We start from the raw sequence: 21,412 nt of genomic DNA, 5'->3' as shown, positions 1-21,412 counted from the left end.
TAACATTGTGTTCGTGTTGAAATGTTCAATTTTGTTAAACGCACGAATATAAAGAAATAATTATATTAATTAAAATTATCTCATGTTTCTTCTTACCTTGTTTGTAAGTGGAAAATGCTAAATATTCTAAAACATCAGCTTTAGTAAATGATTGCGTTCTATTATTGGGCTCCTCTCTCATACGTGACATGGCCTCTTTCATCCATAATACCGTATGATAATAATCATGATTTACATAAGATTGGCGACCCAATTCAAAGCAATCATCTGAAGACATTTCAGTACTGCAACAACAACAACAACAACAACAACAACAAGAGAATTTCCATATCAATTACGTTTCACAACTTGAGTTGAACAAATATGTAATATTTGCCTTAGTACCTGTATTGTATGCCGTTCAATTCACCCCGAGCTACACTCGACGTGTCCAAATTATATGTGTCCTGTAAACGCATTAATGCAACCGCCGCACCATTTAAATCCTCATCTGAAGGAAATTTCAGTACGTTGCGATAATTTGTTATGTTATCTAAGAAATCTATGTGCGATCCTTCATTAAATATATTAGGTGCGGACTGCTTGATTTAAGTATAATTACCTATTCCAACATCGTGCGCCATAAGATTTTCCACTTGCCTCCAATCGGTGGTTAAACGTTTTGTTAACAAATAAGCATTTATAGGATTTGATACATATACAGATATATCCGTCGCTGCCTCCTCATGTTCTCTTTGGTATTCTTGCATTTTACTAAAACGACAAAAAAAAAAAAAACAAACAAACACATATATAATACAGTTCACAGACGTGCTCTACAACAGTCAGATATAAGGAAAAAAATAAAATTAAAAAAATTTAAACTAAAAGAGAAAAAAGATCAAAAAGCTTTTTTCCTTCTGCGCACTTTATTTAAGGAAATTTTGACATTTTACATAAATTATAATTTACATATTAAATTTATAAAAAAAAATTTACTTAACAAATTTTTATTAACAGCTTAAGTCTTAATTTCTGCCGATTTTCTAGAGAGTATCTGACTAACACTTATAATGCCTTAAACGTAACCGTTATCCTTAAGCTTTACGTAACACGATTATGCAGTTATTTCAGCGAAGTAAGGCACAATATAACTTTTTTGGAGCTTTGACCAAATCTAGCAAAGTGCTAAAGAATACCAAACATAATATACGCAGCATAACTTTTCAAAGTTAACGCTACTGTATGGTGATGAGCGGTAAACGTGAAATGGCAATAAAAATACATAGTGAACAGAATTGTTCGTGTGCAAGGTAGACCAACAGTCAATATAGACGATAACGCCGAGTATACCGGACGCCCAAATTTAGGGGATGCAACGTATTAGGAGCTGTTCACCGAGAACGCAAAAGCATTTGCAGCAGATGCCTTCTATTCGTATAGCAGGGTGACGGTCAGAAGGAAGGAATTATGAAAAGGGAAGGGGATAAGAAACTCATGGGTGCAGCCAAGTTATGGATGCGTGGCCAATCGGTGGGTGTGGGTGTGGCTGAATACTCACTATAATCACGATCAAAGTGTACCCTGCAGCTCTTGAGATTTGAGCATGTGAACATTGGCCTGACGGCCGCCTTTATTTACTTACTTCGCTACTCGTTCGAGAGAAGACGACCCCAATAAACTAGAAGATGTTGTGGACTGATCTTTTAGTAAGATCTGACCGGACAAAAAAATTTCTTTTTCTTATTCACACATTCTTCAGCCAATGATATACTGGGGTTCTTTCTCTTCTCGTTTTTCGAATGGAGAACATACGCTGCTGGAAGATGGTCCCTGCGAGAAATGAGACTTGACTGAGAAATGAGTCTTGGGTAACAGCCTTTCCTGTTACCTATTTTATACAAAGACTTACTTTACTAAAAATCTGCAGAAATTACTTCAACTCCCCTGCGTATCCTTTTTTTATTAACTAAAGTAACGTTAAACAGTAATAACTTCTTTTTCATTGTAACAAACATTATTGATTTGCAAAAAATTTTGCCAATGTGAACACATAATGCCAAACTTCAAGCGGTATATGTACGCAATAAACTTGATTGGCTTTTTCGATTGTTTTTTTTTTTTTTTTGCTTTTGTTGTTGTTGTTTTTTTTTTTTTGGTATTTTAGCTGTTATACGTATGAAATGATGTTCAAAACAAAAAGTACAGATAACTAGAAATGTAAACGTAAGACTAATTAAACTATATTAACACGATTATCTGGAGGCGGACGATAACACCATAAACTGCCAATGACACCCAAGCCTATGAAAAACATGCTAAACGTGGATAATGCCAAAATAACGCCGGTTGTCACGTCATGCAACGGTAAACCAGGATAAGGATCCAATACCAAGATCACTAAGAGAGCGCAACATTTAAGCAAACAAAATATGGTTAAAAGAACGTAGCCAGAAATGTAACTACGATTAGGTAACCATTCGCAATGACGCGAACGAAATCCCAAAAATCCCAAACCAAAGCCACAAAAAGCAGCCATCAAACTGAATTGAAGATAAAACGATTTACCCAACTGTAAATGAAAGCAAACGGATATATATATATATATATAAGTGATTATTGAATTTTCAAGCACTTTCGCAACTTACACGAGCTATCATATAGACGATAAGACCTAAGTTCATGGAACTACCCAAGACTAACATTAATGAAACTATCGCCAACGTGACAGTCGCATTGGCGATCTTTTGAGGATACAAATTATTATCAAAAGATTTCGCTTGAATACTGCTGGATGCGTCTTCTTCGACCTGTGATTCAGTTTGTCGACAGGTGGCCAAACGTGGTTGTATAACGGCCATCGTGCGATCGCGTTCGTTTTGTTTTAATGTTTGCTTCACAACCATTGGTTTTACACTTTCATAATACAATCTTTGCGGTGACAATTGAGAATTTTTACGCGGAGTATCCGGATGAGGAGTAGTTAAGTCCCTCTGCGAACTCCAAATATAATTCGTACGAGGTGTGTTGGGTTGTGAACGAAAGCTTCTTTGCACGATTGCATTACGTGGAGGTGTTGAGAGAATTTCTTGTAACATTTTAGTCGCCGCCAGATTTTTCATTGGCGTGTTCGGAATAGAGTTATGATTAGGTCCAGATAATACTTTTTGCGGCGTTGAGGTGCAAATTGGCGAACGATTCGTTTCACCATTCAAAGTAGAAAATTGACGACTTTTATTCAAGTCGGTAGTACTTAGACAAGTTTCCTCTTCCGGATTATTTTCCGGATCTTGTGAGATGTCGTACTCGTCGTCGTTGTCAGTATCTTCGGTAGGAATAACGGCATAGCGATGAGCTTTGCCATTATGCATTTGTATAACCTCATGATTATCGTCAACCAATTCCTCATTTTCGGCGGTCGGCACCATTTGATAACGTTGATTGCTATTCTTATCCACCAACATGAACGTTTTACTACTAAAATCACTGGAAAAAGCATGTTTGATATTTGAAGGATGAATATTTTGTGACGGTTGACGATTCTGCAAGAAAATCCGAGATTTTTTTGACGAAATCGCTGTTTCGATACCGATTTGTGAACTGGTAAAGGGATATGCTCTCGGATCTTCGTGAAAAGAATGAGGCTCGCGCTCATCTGGATTGTCGAGTGTCGGAGATTTAAAATTTTCTAAATTATTATGAGATTTAGCATAATTTCGGTCCAGGCGTGAGTCAAGATTGTTGGGATCCGAAATAATGGTGTAGCTGTGTTTATTGTACGCAGGTAATTCCTCAACTGGAACAATTGCATAACGACCTGAACCGCTACGAGTGTCAAACGATGAAACTGTACCATCCGAAGCGAATCTAGGTGCTTCTGTGCATTGTTGTTGTTGTTGTTGTTTTTGTTGTTGCTCGCGTTGCAGTGGGTTATTGAACGATACTGCTTTCTGTCTAAGCATCGAGCGTGTGGACATGCTTCGTTGAATACGTAGGGGAGCATCGCAGGGATCGGGCGGAGCCTTACTTGCCTTTGCAGTATAATTTGACAGCAAGCTGCGATTATAAATGTCTTCAATATTATCGTTACGCTTCGCTGATGGTACAGGATAAAATTCACTACTTTGGCAAAAAGCCGGATTGGTATAGTTATGTTTAGACATAATTTTTTGTTGTTTTCTATAATAAAAGTTTCTTCCTCATTTATAATCTATTTCCCGACAACGGCCTTTCGCCACGAACTAATCTTAACGACTGTTTCTGTTTTACTATATTTCAGCCAACAAAGATGCGATCATATCCTCGTCTACTTCCGTCACAACGAGTGGTAGTAGCGTTAGCGAAATAAATGAAAATAAAAACGAAGAACTCATTCATGTATAATAATAAAGAACAATAAGTATAAGCTGAGCTCACACTCCCCTCTACATAGTACATTCATATGTATGTAATATGTGGCAGCAAGATTGGCGCGTTCCGCTTAGAAAAACATCTGCTCCTGCTGGTAGCTTAAAACACTATTTCTCTGCTCTCCTCTCTTATTATTGCTGTCTAAGTCGTTGACTCGTATATATTTGTTGTTGCACCTTCAAAGTCTTATTGCAGCGTTGGGGTTGAAAATTATGTGTGTGTTTTTAATAATTTCGAACGCAGCCGGCTTTCTTTCAAAATTTTTATATAATTTTTATACATACCTTTATCTTATGTATAACATAAACATATGTTTTTTTTTTGTTTTTTTTGTTTGTGTTCATATTCGCGTAAGGGTGTTTATAAATTTCGACCGTTACTTTTTTCCTTTACTTTCGACAAAACATTGGTAAAACGATTACTTTAACATTTATCAGCCATACAATGAATATCTTGTGCTTTAAAGGTGAATTTAACTCATAAGCAAGTAAAATGTTAATATAAATTACAAAATTTTTAATATTTCGTTTTAATTACCTTCGCGTAGTTTAAGTTGACAGTTGAGTTTCTTCCTTTAAGGAATTTATGTGAATTTGTTATTTTCATTATGAGAGTTATAGAGAGCATATATATATATATTTAAAAAAATACAACAAATTTTTTTCTGTAAGTATGAAATCGAGTTCGCCAACTCCCCACGAACCAATTAATTGACAAACAAAAAAAAAAAGTGTGTTTTTTGCAAGCGCTCACAGATTTGAAAGCAGCGTCCAACGTATTTAGTAGAATGTGTATGTTTTCGTGTGTACCATTTCCACATCAATCGTAAAGAGGGATAAGCTTTCCGCTTCTATTAAGAAGGTGACTTGCAAACAGCCCTCAAAAAATATGAAAAATACGATTCTTATATATATTTGGATTACTTTGGTGACCAACATCTAACATTTTTTTCTTTTTACTTGTTGAAACTATACTATGTTCCCCATAAGCGGAAAAGGATATTTTCAAAGTTGGTCATCCAAGAAATTGCTACCAGAATTACCAGAATTAAAGTGTTGCTTAATAAGTGAGGAAAAGCTTTTAAGATCATTATAATCTTGTGGTACAAGTGTTTATCACATTTGTGCGGATGTAAGCACAATATCCGGAAGGAATTGTAATAGATTCATTCGTTATTATCTTTATATTCAAAATCACTTTCCGAATCGATCTAAACTTCTCTGTCCTTCTGTCCGTCTTGTATTCTTGGGTTCAACCTATAAATCGCTATTTTTGAGATATTTCGATGAAATATGTTACACTTTGGCGTGTCTTGACCCAAGGGCAAGAGGTTCAGATTTGAGCACTTTTTTAACCGCTTTCCACGAGACGCCTTATTTCGAAAAGCCGTTAACGGAATAATTGAAAGGTGGCGTAGGGTATGTAACAGGTCGGCTTTTACTTTTTTTTGAATAACAAAAATTCCATTTAACATATTCTATGATAAAGTTTTTGTTAAAAAATTTATTCAAGTTTGCTTCTTACGAAGACAGTGGCAAAGAGTAGAGGGGTTTGTACTAAAATCATTCATAAATTGCTTAGCAGCATAAGTTTTTGAAACTTTCCATAGATATAGTGTACATTTCAAGGGGTTTTTTCTTTTTTTTTTTAATAGCAAAATGTAGTTAATTAAAAGAGGATAAATAACTTGAAAAATTGTTGCGAAAAATTAATTCAACTTAAGAGGCAATATACTGCTTTAGAAATGTATTTGGATTACTCTCGTGTCTTTTTATCAGCCTACGTAACTGGTGAGAGAACTTATACCAAAAAAAAAAGTATTCCCTGGGGTTCTAGTTAGGATTTCCAGAATTTAACGATAAACTAATCGCTTCGGTTAATAAGATTATAAAGGAAAAAAGTAAAACAAAACGTCCCTTTAGCGGGGAAGAGGAACGCATTTAGCTGCCATAAATTTGCAAGAGATGGATATAAAATTGTTTGTGAATTCATTTACGGATATACGAAATGTTTAGTAAATGTTTAGATTTTACATGACAAAACCTTTTCATTAGTATGACCAATCACTCAGGGGATATCCTGTATTCGTATAACACGTTGATCGTCAGAAAGAAGATAGGAAAGAGAAAAAAAAAAATAGACAGACGGTAATCGGCATTTGGTGGGCCTGTGGCCGAACGACAAGTGTTATCCGTTTACCGATTGAGCGGTCACTATAGCTATTCGAGATTTGAGCCCGCCAACATTGACTCGGCTCTGGCGATTCTTATCTTCTCAGTTACTTGAGTATTTTTCTTGAATTTTTTTTTAAGATCTATCAAAATTGCTCTCCTCCAAACAAGCCTTTATCCATTTTTCAATGTAATTAAAAAACATTTCATTGATCTTAAATAAAATAAGGTTTGACAATTATATCTATTTTGACGGTTAATGGGGGCTCGTGCTGTAGAGAGGGAGAAGAGAAAAATTGTAGATATCATATGATCGTTCGACCGGCATATTTTAATATGTCTTTACAGACATTCGTTTCATTTAAAAGATTTCATTGTTGTTGGTTTTTTTTTTTTTTTTTTTTTTTGATATGTTATGCAGAACAGAATAGTCTTGCATCGAGGCATATGTTTGACAAGAAATATAATAATTTTTTTTCCCTTGACACATGTACTGAGAAGAAATAGAAGAAATTCTATAGAAAAGATTCGCAATATTTATAGAAGATTTTCTGTAGAGGAACGTCTATAAATAATTAAGGCTGCGAGAATTACAATTTTGAAAAAGCTGAGTAAGAAAATTAATTTCTGCAAGTTTATTCTATCGGCGTAAAGTAGAACACACATGCTCACACAACCTCAAGCATTATTTTACTCAGTACATATGTCAAGGGAAAAAAATTTATTATATTTCTTGTCAAACAGATGCTTCGATGCAAGACTATTCTGTTCTGCATAACACAGTAAAAAAAAAAAAAAAAAAAACCACAACAACAATGAAATCTTTTAAATGAAATGAATTTCTGTGGAGATATTAAAATATGCCGGTCGAACGATCATATGATATCTACAATATTTCTCTCCTTCCTCTCTATAGCACGAGCCACCATTAACCGTCAAAATAGATATAATTGTGAGACCGTATTTTATATTAGCATTGCCTTGTTTACCTGTATATGGTTTTACGCATCCTTATGTGCAAATGCAAAGGCAGGAAATATTTTGTATCGAGAAGTAAATAACAGCTGTTAGGGACGACTGCACAAAACAAAGGTATAAAGAAATGAAATAAATAAACTCAACTGAGTTGCTTTTATACTCGTCAAGTTTATCGTATTTATATATCTTTTGCGCGGTCTGGCTTTTAATATACAAGTTATAGACAATCTCATGTTATTGCGATTCGTTGCACATATCCGCTTTTACATAGACCAACAGACATATATAAAGGAATAAAATTTTTAATATATTTTTTTTAAATATTCAAATTACGAAGCACTAAATAAGCATTCCAGGATAATATTGTATACATGTATACATAAACTATATATAGATGCATACATAAAGAGTGTGAGTGGCTCATAACAAAAACATGTACATTTTTACTCATGTTACTCGCTTAAATGTGGTATAATGTTAACGGATAATATGGTCTGCTTGAGACTAATGAAAAATATGTACGATGAAGCTTCGATATCCACCTACTACCTACCTAAATGTGGACGTGCTAATTGATCGCTTAGCCTTCGGAAGTATTTGTGTCAAGTTTTGCATTGAAAGCTCTTATAAGCTGTAAACTAAAATTCTTTGCTCACCTTAGCTCTGCCCTAGTCTTTTCTCATTGAAGTGTTCTATGCTCCTTGTTACATTGTTTACACAGAATATACACATCTCCTACGAGCTTTATGTTGAAGTTTGAAATGTACGGTTGTATAGAGCTAGAGTATAGGTGGGGGAATCTTTGTCAGGTCTTTACTTTCACAAATTTTCGTGCTCGTGAGCATTTTAACAACAAAATGCAGATAAGCGAACGACGAACGTACAGACAGAAAAAACTTGAATTGATTTGGAATCCTGTGGAGCCATCCACCTAAGGATACAAATATTTTACTTTACCACTTGACTGTTCGCAGCGGTAAGCTCACGTAAATATATGATGGTGCTTGAGATAGCAGTATCGATTGGCTATCTAAGCTAATCGAATCTATATATATGAGATTTTCGAACCGCATTTCTTGACCATATAAGAGATAATTATTTATTTTATATTAAATAAATTATTTTATATTAAATAAATCGTTATCCCAACAGTGTGTTAGCTATGTAAAAACTTAAATTCCTATGTAAAGCATTCTGTAGAATAAATTTTGTAAAGAATTTCGAAAGAAATAAATCAATGAAGTAAGTCTCTCTTACTTACTTATCTAAAGAATAAAAGGGTGTAAATATGAAAAGATACAAAAGAAAAGTTACAAGCACAGGAAGTGTAGCAATCTCTTTGAAAGATTATTTAATATTATAAAATTGTAATCTTGGATAAAAATAATAACATTGGTATGCTTTTCTTACATTCTAGATTTATCCAAATATTTTTCGGTTTTCATTTCATATTGCGAATGAATGCTTTTGTTATATAAAATGTTCTTACAAATATACTTGTGGTTACATATATTGAAGAATGAATATGGAATGGAAATACAAACTTGGATTGTTAGAAAATTGCAAAATATTTCAATAAATATGACAGGTAGACACGCTGGCAAATAAAGTTATTTTATTTAAATCAGCTTTAGTGATGACATATGACATTCTCTGGAACATGATTACATGTTTACATTGAATAAATGAATAATTTGATGCTAGAGCCTATACATTTCCATTCTTTATGACATGATAAAACAAGTAAGAACACCATAGTACACCCTACACTACTTTGCCAAATAAAGACATTCATTCCTTTTTGTGACAATATAAAGTTAAAAGTTATTCACTGTTTTTATGTGAAGGCATAATATTCCTGAAGGTCCTCATATTGGAGAATATTCGTCACATCACTTAAGTGGTCCAAATTTAGCAAATTCAATTTTCTTTCGTAAGATTTTAGTAATTTACACTTTCAAAAAGCTATAAGTAAAGACCTTGTCGGCATAGAAATGTTTGCTTTTCATGAGAGCGCCTTTATATCATTGCGTCTAAGTAAAAAACCTACTTGATCCAAATTTTATATCGCATTACTCTTGCGAACTAATTTTCATTAAAAAATATCAAAAGTTGTACATTTTTGCGATATAAACACTTATTTTCTATTAAGACCTTTCTATGCGCTGGGATCTAAAAAATAGACCTACGTTGTCCAAATTTGGTAAGATTATTATTTATATCTAATTATTATTATCGACCAATTTTCATCAGGAAAAATTGGAAATTAGATCTTTTCCCCACATAAAAGTTTAGTTTTCGTTCGAACTTTTATAAGGCCGAAGACTCAAAAAATTGCTCTAACCGATCCTAATTTTCTACATCAATTTAGAATGCCTAAATACTATTATTCAGCGATTTCTATCACGAAAATCTAAAGATTAGAATATTTTTTCATATAACGGCTTATCAAAATAAAGCGTTATATGGGGAGCGGTTGAAAAAGTAGTCCGACTCGCGTCATTTTCAATAGCTTTCTTCCTTGGAATTTATCAAAAGAAATTCGATCAAAATATCGCAAAAATTTCGAGCTATAGGTTAAATAAAAAAATGCATCGACCGACATCAGGTGGACAGACCGAAGGACAGAAAATCTTAGATCGGTATAATGAAGGAAGAGTCCATCTTAAGTTCTTTTGGCTGTTACATACATCCGCGCAAACCCTACTATATATCCTGCACCATAAGTCGCGTAGCGTATAAAAAAAAAGAGAAGAAAATTCAATCCCAATGTAACTGGTTAGTCAGTTTTTTATATTTCTCATTAATCAAAATCATTAAAATATCGCATTCATGATCAAAATTTTTACATAATAAAATGATAAAAACGGTTTCCAATAATAATAACATCGATAAAGATCCACTAAATACATGCTGTTAAATAGCGTATCGATTAATGGTTCAATTAACATAAAATTTGCATACATTTGTTGCGGTATACATAATTTTGACGACTGACTGATAAATCATTTTAATTTTATCTAAATTTAAATATATTTCATTAAGAACAAGACAACAACACGCACACACATATCTGATCCGATTTCCTAATAAATAACTCACACGCACAAATGTTGACGAATAAGAGGTGGGATTCCTCTCTTCCCCCTCCCCACTTAATCGCCTTGATTCGGAGAGAAATTTCTTAGTAAATGTGTAATTTTTCTTGAGTTGAAATAAACTACGTTTACTATGCAATTGCAGTTTTACTTACGTTTTCAAATAATCCAGTTTATCTTGTTGTACTCTAATAAAACCTTCTAAGTTACTAATTAATACAGCTTCAGTCTCTAGTAGTTCTTCCATTTCCGCCAACGCCGTATACACTTCTGCGTTAATCGTTTTTATGCAACACAAAAACAGGTATAGAGAAAACAATATTTTTGGTTTCATGATTCTTTGTTCTCTTTGCTCCAGCATTTTCGTATAGAATTTATTTTCACCTAATATTTTACAACTGACCACAGAGTGAAAAAGCCTGTAATGTATAAAAAAAACGGCAAACATAAAAAATTTTGAATAATCTAAATTTTTTAAATTAAATCGAAAACAAGTAAAAACATTATAATGCGTCACGGTCTGCACCTTACACTGTTTCGCTTAATACAGCTGCTCGTTTAATGAAAATATTACGTTCTATGGGAAATGGTCCGTTTCAAAACATTTTCGATAGCATTCGTCCTTGAAAAAAAACAGCAACACCACGATGTCACAAACTGTATTGAGATATCTTGACGATTACGACCTGTATGTTGAATACAAGAATATTAGACGGACAGGCGAACAGAGGGACAGATACGATTAGATCGATTCGGAATCATTTTCACTATAATAACAGATACATTTTTAACATCGAAATTTCCGGTACGGAATCGATGTAACCACTCATCCATCGTCCATTGTTTACTCACAGCACTCTCACCGTGAACTTTGCAAATGTTTCGGCATGTTTTTGCATGGTTTGTCTTTTTTTATATAGAAAAAATTAAAGACAGCAACGTTTTTCTTCAGATATTTCATCCATTTTCATATGAATATAACTTTTTACCCGAGCAAAGTATTGGAAAACTATCTTCACAAAAAATGTAAGCTGAAATGTGGCCTTTCAAGCACACGTTCGTTTGAGATAATCAGGTGAGTTTGACTTCATATACAGGCATCAATATCATGTAGTGGACAAGAGTCGTGAAGACCTATTTTATCACCCATTAATTGATAACCAAAAGGATAGCTAATGGTTTTTGGAAAATTATGAATTGACGAAGGGTACCATATTTCTAACTTTTAAATCGAAGCTGATGTGAATTGTGTGATGTAGCTTCAAACTTCAAGGGCAGTAGAGTTTTTAATAAAATGGATAGCCTTAGATAGATACTGGCGGGCTTCAGTTTTAGAATCTCTTCTCTGGCTAAATTGATAATAAATAATAACAAAAGATTGATGTATATAACTTAATATAATCCCTTAATATAATGATTTTTAATAAATAATTTACTTTTCAAATCAAAAATTTCAACAATACGCAACACATCATGCGAACATTTAATTACATAAATTTTATTATATAGCTACCTAATAAAATATTTATGGAATAATTATAAAACACACATAATTAAATATTCATTGGTAAGACTATGTTTAGTATTTGTGAAAACGCAACGAAAATATTATGCCAAAATTTATTGCAAAAAAAAAAAAAAAAGAAAGAACAGCAACAAATTTACTTTATTAAGTATTATGCAGTAAAACGCATATATGAATTTGCTTTTCTAACATTCATACTCGTCATCACTTGTGGAACAAGAGTATATTAAGTTTGTCAGGATGTTTACAATACCCAGAAGCATTTGGAGTAGATCGATCTTTTACAATACCAATCGATTTAGATAATGGATTCTCAATTCCAAGTGTATCTCCCATCTCTCCATCTGTCTTGTTTTCTTGTATTCAATTTACAGGTCGCTCTTACTGAGATATTTTAATTAAGTCTTGTACACGGACATGGCCCAAGGACCATTGAAAATTTTCGGAAAATTTTATTGAAAATAGTTCGGATCGGACCACTTTCTCCACCACTTCCCATATAATGCCTTGTGTTGAAAAGTCGTCATGTGAATAACGAAGATAGAATAATGTAGGGTTGTTAACAGCGGCCAGTCGTCTATTGTAGCGTTTTTACTTGTCTTATTTATATAAATAAGTGGAGGAAAGAGGAGACAGAAGTAAGAGAGAAATTTTATTCTGTTTAGACCGAATTATTTCACGCCGGCCAATAAATTGTGAAGGAATTTTGATTTTCGACGTTTCTCATATAGTGAGTACGCATGAATGCTGCGAGGCAGCACCTGATAGGTAAAAACTACATAAATGTCTCGTTTTCTTTGTAAATGGCTCCTTTTTGAACCGCTTTCCTTTTTAGCACATGGATCTCAATAGAGAGAAATTAAAGAAAATTCAATCCGGCATTTCAATGAAATGGCCTTCGAGAAGACAGACTGTCTCTGATTTTTACATGTTTACTCCTAAGTGATCCTATAATATCGCTGCTTATTATTTGCCCAAGTTTTCTTCTTAATTTACGATGTGGATCAAGCGTTCAAACAAACTTGATAAGCGCAACTACTGATGAGCACGTTTTCAACTTTTCAATTGTATTGTTAGCATCTTCACCTTCACTATTTCTAAAAGAGTCGGACAAGTGAACGTTTATCGGCATATATATGAACACTCGCTAGAATATTTTCCGTTTTATATACGACAAAAGTAAAGAAAGACAAAGCACGACATCATCCTGTGTGTAGCTCTGGCTACAAGAAAATGAAATAGAAATCATTCATAAAAGAGTGTGGCTGTAACGTAATGTTGACTAAGCTCACTAACAATCAACTTAGGTTATATGCATAGACACATATAAAACTGGAACAGTATCTGCTCAACATTCAAATTACATTCTCCTTTCTGAAAAAAAGCAGTAATAGTTGCAATTTGTGTCTTTGTAAGAGTGTGTTTTTTTTGCACATGTGTAAGCATTTTCATATCGCACTTATGAACACTGACCACCGACTGTATACCAAAAAAAAAAAAAAAAAACTTTTCTCTAATTTATGCGGCTTTGTGGGCTATTGTGTTACAAAAATTGCATTAGATGCTCATATAAACAGGGTAACCAACATAGACATGATTACGTATGTTTCCGTGAATATATTTATATTAGAATTTATTAAGCGAAACAAAAAAAAAAAAAAAGATGGCTTTGATTGAACGTTTTATACCCACCCACCTTTAGCTTGCAAAAGAAGACAAAAAATAGCCAAATATATTAAATTTCGATACTCTGTAATGGTATGTGTGCTTGGGGTCAAGATCGTCCATAGAAAATACTTCAAAATAGTTATCATACGATAATAAGGAGCAAAATATTGGTTTTTTCTGTTGAAAAGGAATTTTATGCTGCGCTGTAAGCGATTTGTTTTCAAGACAAATTCGTCTGGACGAACTTCCAGTGTTTTGCGGATATCCTAATTTTTGCGACCAGGCGAATGTTTATCGTAGATATTTTATCGATGGACAGACAGATAGAATTCGGTTCACATGTTGATCAAGTGTCTACTTTCTGGCGTCTCTGATGGAATCCTTTTGACAAAGCGTTTACATGCCTATCCTTGTGTTGGGTATTAAAACGCATACATGTTTAGAAATACACAACTACAAATCGGCTTTCACACAACAAAGTAGAAAACATAAAATAATTGTTATATAATTTTGCTAAACTAATCATCTTATTATGGTATAATTAAGAGAAGCAAAAAAGCAAAAAAAAAAAAAAAAAAAAAAAAAAAAAAAAGGAAAAACAGAAACCATATCAAACGGCTGGTCTAGCAAGTTGCAACATTATTGTTTTAATTTTTTAACTTTAACAAAAGTTTTGTAAGTTTTGTAGCGCAATTAAAGAAAAAATAAAAACTTAGGGTTATCACGTTTTTGTATAAATTATCGATAATTAACTAAATAATCAGATGTTTTTCATTTTATAGAAATTTTAATTGTAAATTTTTTATTACTTAATTATGATTCAAAAAATTCATAGGAATTTTTACAATAATTTAGTACAACCTTGGTCGTAGCTATAGTGAGTGATAAAGCCACAACACTTCTCGATTGGGCATACATTCACTAAGCTGCAGCCAACGCGTCCCTATGTCTTCCTTTCTTTCTTTCTCCCTTCTCACTTCTCACGCTCTGACCGTTACCGCGTTATGCAGGACATCTCCTGATTGATTTAAAAAAAAGAAAAACAGTTATTTGGTACATTATGTCAGTTATTTGGTTACTTAGTTATTTGTACACGAGTTATTTGGTACACTTAGTCGGAATAAAACTTATTTCCCTTCGCCTTTCTTTCCGTCTACCAATATTGTCTCCTTATTAACATTATTAATAAGCAAGTTAAAATTTTATACACTATCCCGCTTAACTCACACCTCAAAATATCAAAAATTATACTTGGCTTTTGTTGCTGTACAAAGGCTTACCTTTCCTGGGAGTGCTTACGCGAGAAGATGCTCGAAGAATACACCTATGTAATGTGAACTTTTTACAGTTAACTTGCACAACACCTTATGGTTTTGAAATAAACTATAAACCATAAACTATTAAAGAGTAAAGACACCTTCCATTAGACTGCTTATGCACTATGCTTAGGCGCACGAAGAATATATCTACGTTATCTGAACTTATCACAGTTAAACTAACCACTAAAGATTAGTTCTTGTTGCCTTGAAACTAAAAATGTCTTTCACTTTCATCCTAGTTTCGCTCATTCACGTAGTATGCTAAAAAAAAAAAAAATTATTTTATTATAATTTTTTTTGGAAAGTAAAAAAAAAACAAAAAAAAAAATCACAATTTTTTTCCAAACATTTCTCTATGTGTAGTGTGATAGTATAACCAAGTTGAGAAGCTGCTAAGCGCGTGTAATCATTTTCGTTGCGACAGGCTTTATGACCTTTGGCATTATTAGTGTAAAGGCACCATTGATTCCGTCTAGAGAAGATATTCATTTCTATGAAATAAAGATTCACTATCTCTAGTGAGTAATGCAAAAAACTTGCGTAGGGTGTCAGTTTTACATTTTCTCTATCAATCCTCTAGTAATATCTTCTTCTTTCATTTATATTATTGAATATTTGTTTTCTTACTTAACAAAACTTTTTTTCCTCTTCTTTGTCTTTTGTCTATTTTCGGTTATTTTTGTCGTTGGTGTAAAGGTTGATTGCTTGCAGTAAAAACTTGGTTTATTACACAATCCACACAAGTCAACGAAATGAACTAAAGCTTAAATGAAAATAAAAACAATGTAAGGCAATTGTACACAGCCAGTGGTATATACTGTGATATCCGCCGCCTCATCTAGGCTTTTGTTAACCGAGGACACTTAGCTTTTCATTTGATTAATGGGAACTAATTGTTGCCGGACAAATTTAAAGGATCACAACTTATGCTTCGCACTCGAATTTAATTTATTAAAACAACAATATTGTAGGCCGATCCTTTCTTAAGCTCTGAAGTTACGTTTTGTAAACATAAACTGAAAACTCATTAGTTCATGCAATCGAAAGGCTTCAGACAACAAACGGCCGGCCATACTATTTTACTATTGGAATATTTACTTGTGTTGTGCTTGGATGTCATTTTTTGTGCGTCAAGTTTATGGGAAGGGGGCCGAAAAAGTGTTCTTGCCCGAACCATTTTTAATAGCGTTCTTCCTTGCACCAAAACACCATGATGTAGGAAATTTCATCAAAATATATACAAAAATTGCATGGCATGTAGATTGAACATAAAAACCGACGCAGACAAGGACAGACAAGCTTAGATCGTTTCAGAAAGTGACATAAGTGTTGCGTACATCTGCATAAGCTTAATATATTGTTATACCGCAAGTTGTGTAGGGTATAAAGACATGTTTGTATACCGTGGTTATGAATTGATGGCAAAATTGATGGCAAACTGTAATCTTACCATTTTGGATGTATTTACGAGATAGAAAGATTTTTAATATTTCGCGTAGTACGTACATACATAGTTAAAGGTTAACTCAGCTCATCTTTTGTGACAATCGTCATACACACAGTGCACATATATTTACTATTTTTTTTGTATGCTTGTACAAGTGTGCAAATGTTTCTACATTAACGTTTGCTTTACCCAATAGAAATTTGCTTTATGGGCACATAAGTTGTTCTGCTTGAGGTCTTGTCTCCTATTACTGTTGAAGTAGCAGCATTTTTACAATAATTTATTCAAAAAAAAACAAACAAACACACTAAAACAAAGAAACAACTATAACATATATATGCGAAAAAATAAAAAAATGTTTAAAAAACAATGACTTAAATGTCATTTGTTGAATAACTGAACAAAAAATAAATAGAAAATAAAAAATTTCCGTTTAAAATTTTCGTTGGATATCATTTTGATTTAACTTCTAAATATATCCACTATTGGAAAAATATATTTTTTAATTTATGAGTTTGTGCATGTGTAATGATAAATGTCAGTTTCTTCAACGTAATAGCATGATTTTTTGTGCCGTGCTGAACCAACCTTAGCTTATAAAAGACATGTATAAGAAAATATATATATAGAAAAAAAAAAAAAAAAACAACCACTTAATCATTAACCGTGATTAAGCGTACTAGTGTCAGTTTAAAGCTTGGAAGAAGCGCCAAATAGTTGTTGAGTACATTTTGAGTTTAATTCAATCATATTCAATTAATTAAATGCACCTTTCCAAGATTATTACTAAAGTTGTCATAAAAAACACCTATCATCATTACCCGTCTATTAACGACGACGAATTTATACTCAATCTGACAAATAAAACAAATCATGAAGATATACAATGCATAGCAATGCAACGGTAAGGATTAGAAAACCTTGATCAAGAGGTTAGGTTTTAGGTCGTTAGGTTAAATGAGGAAATATTCTTTTCAAATGCTTTTACTCTTACCAATTGAAATTTAACAAAATAAAAAAAATAAAAAAGTCAATCAAAGAGTCTTTTACGACACTTTTCCTCTTTCCAATTAATTAATTGCGAAACTCACAAAAAGAACTTATTTAACAATTTTTGTTTTTCTTCTTTAAATGGAAGGAAAACTAATGGACTAATAAAATACAAACGTATTATTAAAATATTAAATAAAAAATAGAAAATTTAATTTTTAAACAAATGAGAATGTTATAATTAGCCACACGACCGATCATTAGATACCCATCACTATCTTACAGTTATTCATACCTTTGAAAAGATGGCGTTATGAGCATGGTCCGATTCGAACCATTCTCAATAGTATTCGTCGTTAGGACGAAACACGACGGACGGACAGACGGACAGACAAGTTTAGGTTGGCAATAACAAGAAATGAATTTATCTCAAGTTCTTCTGAGCGTTATGAACATCTGCACAAACTTGATGCATATATCAAACTGTACAACAAGTGGTGTACGGTATAAAAGTATTTAAAAATAGCAACATCGAAGCCATTTGCAAAAAGCTTCGTTAATCTAAGCGGCTCTAGCGGGTCAAGCACTATAGCTGGCGCAAGTTTAAATTTAGCAAAAAAGAGTGAAACATTTAATCCATTTTTTTGCGACTAAAGACTGAAAAACCGGACATACATAGGGGATTGTAAAAACTTCGATGTTTTTATGATTCGAGAGTCTTCTCATAAAAGGACGACCATTTGTTAAATAAATAATTTTTCAATAATCTCAAAAAAGGAATTCTACGTATCGGAGTTTAGACTGTCATTTTGAAGATATTGGAAATAATTCATATAAAAAGAAGAAGAAGAAGATTGTATGAGTTTTTCAATGACGGCTTTGGAAATATGAAGTTTGAAAGGTGTTATGCGTAACACATACATGAGTTTTTTATGTAGTCGTTGTAGAAAACATAACCAACTTCAGCGTATAACTCAATTAAGAAAAAATTGATTAATTAAATAATTTTATTAATAACTTTATTAAGATTCAAGCAAAAAACTTTGTGTTTTGTATACAACACAGCGAATCTTCTATCGTTGCTGTTTGCTGATTTCGAGAAGAAGAAGAAGAAAAAGATGACGGCATGACATATGCCTTTTTATTACAACAAATTTATTATCATTTTTTTTGCCACTAGTTTGCAGATCAAGCAAAATGCTTCCGCATTCGCTTTGCTCTAAGATTTTTTCACTAGACATGATGACAGAATCCGTCTCTAACATATTACATATTGCGAAATGCCAATATATATATAACAATATACAATTCTTTAGTTATGTTTATAGTTAGGATGAAAAGGTTCATCCTAAACTTTAAATTTGTAGGTAGAGCGTGTAGCGCTTATTGAATTATTCTTCGCCTCATATCCCTTCGACGAGCAACTCAATGCAGCTGCACTAACGCACTTTTGCTTGCCTTTAAGCAAAAATAAAAACTTTCTAAACATAAAGGTGGGTGACAAAGCTATAGCTTTAAGAAATAGATTCATTTCAACATATTGAAGTACATGAGAAAAGCTTTGGAATTTCAAGAGTACATTTTCTTTTTCGTTAATTAACGCAAAGCGTCTAAAAACAAAAAAGTAAGAAAAATAAGAGCTAAACTATTTCCAAAACTTTCAGTGTCCTTGAACATCGGCTTAATTCGGGCTTATGTATAAGTCAATCCAGGTCAAGCGTTCTACAAAGATAAAAAAGATTTGCCCACCAATTAACTCGGTTTTCTCAGCGTTCCTACCCATTTCTCCATCTACATGACGCACAAGAGACTAGCGCGACTGGTCGTCCTTTATCGGTATTACCCGCCTTTGAAACAATCTACCACTAGTGGTCTACATTTTCAAGACGAACGTTCACAAGACGAACGTGAAACTGCCCTACTTGGCCTAAAGGTTATTGTCCGCTTACTAATAACATGGCGGTGCTCGCGCTTAGATATGTTTCTAAGTAAATTCTACCAGTGATTTAAACATCTTTTTTTAATACTTAATTAGCCAAAAAAATGTTTATAATTATTTTCAAAATAACTAAACGCGCAATTAAATACAAACCCATTATTATTATTAACATTTAGCCGCCTAATGACCTTAAGCAGATGTTTTCCTAGTGACATTTATACAAAAAAATTTACAGAAAAGGCAATACATAATTATATGTAATTGTAAACTTACCCAGCACATATATACATATATAATCAACGAACATAATTTTTTTTTTTTTTACCTTGAATCGTAATTGAATGAATAATAACCAGTTTTCTAATAATATATTAAATACAGATGAGTTAAATAAATAAAATCGATAAAGAAACCAAACAACTTTGTTTAAATAAATACACTTTTTACACTTTCAGCTTCTTTTCTTATTGCCGTTTTAACTTCTCTTTAACATGATCATGAATATAATGAATAAATCAATAGAGGATGAAAATCTATCTAATTGCACCCATTTGCCAGCTGACACTTACACTTTAATCAAAAGCGCATTTCGAGGTATTTCTTCACGCTGTTATAAGACCGGTTTATATAATCATTTTAAAATGAAAAAAAAAAAAAAAAAAATATGTACATATATATATATATATATATCAATAACTGGAATTGGAACTGATGATCGCAGTTATGATTAAGTGAAACAAGTACCTTTTGATTTCATTCAACATTTATTTATCGTTATGGTCAAGTCTTTACTTTCATTGAGCAAACATAGAGTGACAACAAGTAATCTTAGCATAGTATTTTCCCCTTTTCCCCAGTGTTTCATTCGCGCTAACAAAGAGATATTGCTAAACTTAACTTTTCGTTTTTAAGCTTTAAATGCATTCCGCTTAGCAAACCATTAACATAGTGTAAATAAAAACGTTGTTTAAATTAAAATAGCAGCAAAGAATGAGATGTTAAAGCGTCAGTAAAACCTAATCACTACTAATCAAACTATTAAATGGAAGTAGTTAACGTAAACATTGGTTTTTTTTTTTTTTTTTTTTTATCCTACACCGAAGGATGGGGGCATATTCATTTCGTGGAAACGTTTGCAACAGAGATCCCATATTGCGCATATACATTCCCAATAAGTATCATACACGTCCCTCTATCTAGCTGTGGTAAATATCCTCGAACGGTAAAAATTGGAACGCATTTTACATGGATAGCAACGCCCGCACAAAAGTGGAAAAAATCACCCAAGTAACCTAATATTATAGAATATTGAAATTTAATACTTTTCTCAATACGTCCGAAACACCAAGAAGGAAACTTCAAAATACCTATGTTCTTGACCAGTATCAAATATTGAGTCTATATAAGCATATCTGTCCGTTCAGTCAGTCAGTCGCTACGAATTTATGTCATCGACATTCTCCTGATCACAAAAGTTAAGACATTGGATTCAAATTTATCCAAAAACATATTGAAGGCAGGCTTGCAGAATACAACAAAAAAAAAAAACAGTGAAAAAAGAATTGAGTTTCTTAGTCATTGTTCATATCTTAAAATGTTTTTATTTATTTATCGTATATTTTGCAAATAAATTTAAAAAGAATAGATTTAAAGGCTGCTGGATAACTTAGATTATATGCTTGCCTATATTGGAAACACTACCGCACCATTAAGTTGTTAGTCATTGCCTACTCGACTACTCATCCGGATAATATATATATAGCGTTAAAAATTTCGACGGATGATTCCATAGTATGTGTAGAAAATTGATAAAAAAAGGCCGCGCCCACTCAACAGTATAGAATACGGAATTTTTTTTTTTGATTTAAAGGGTATCAAAGATTCGTTT

The 21,412-nt window shown here is 32.8% G+C and overlaps 2 protein-coding genes across 4 annotated transcripts in view; both read right to left on the bottom strand.

The window, feature by feature from the left end:
• LOC119634319 (prolyl 4-hydroxylase subunit alpha-1) overlaps positions 1–21,412 on the bottom strand; it is a 128,716-nt gene that overhangs the window by 12,686 nt on the left and 94,618 nt on the right. For 2 of the 3 annotated variants that reach the window (XM_038028385.1, XM_038028384.1), the window contains 4 exons: positions 10,792–11,055; positions 602–753; positions 385–553; positions 97–284 (listed from right to left, as the gene is read on the bottom strand). In XM_038028385.1, the coding sequence (XP_037884313.1) occupies positions 97–284; positions 385–553; positions 602–753; positions 10,792–10,997 (715 nt within the window). In that variant the 5' untranslated portion in view covers positions 10,998–11,055. The remainder of the gene's footprint in view (positions 1–96; positions 285–384; positions 554–601; positions 754–10,791; positions 11,056–21,412) is intronic. The other variant, XM_038028387.1, reaches the window with a different exon arrangement.
• On the bottom strand, positions 1,443–4,614 carry LOC119634318. Its single transcript, XM_038028383.1, has 2 exons — positions 2,628–4,614; positions 1,443–2,551 (listed from the first exon to the last, which is right to left on the bottom strand). The coding sequence occupies exons 1-2, from the start codon at positions 4,140–4,142 to the stop codon at positions 2,216–2,218; spliced, it is 1,851 nt and encodes a 616-aa protein (XP_037884311.1). The 5' UTR covers positions 4,143–4,614; the 3' UTR covers positions 1,443–2,215.

This window comes from Glossina fuscipes, unplaced genomic scaffold (assembly GCF_014805625.2).
Source record: "Glossina fuscipes isolate IAEA_lab_2018 unplaced genomic scaffold, Yale_Gfus_2 3, whole genome shotgun sequence".
Lineage (NCBI taxonomy): Eukaryota > Metazoa > Arthropoda > Insecta > Diptera > Glossinidae > Glossina > Glossina fuscipes.
This window is presented reverse-complemented; position numbering and strand designations above follow the sequence as displayed.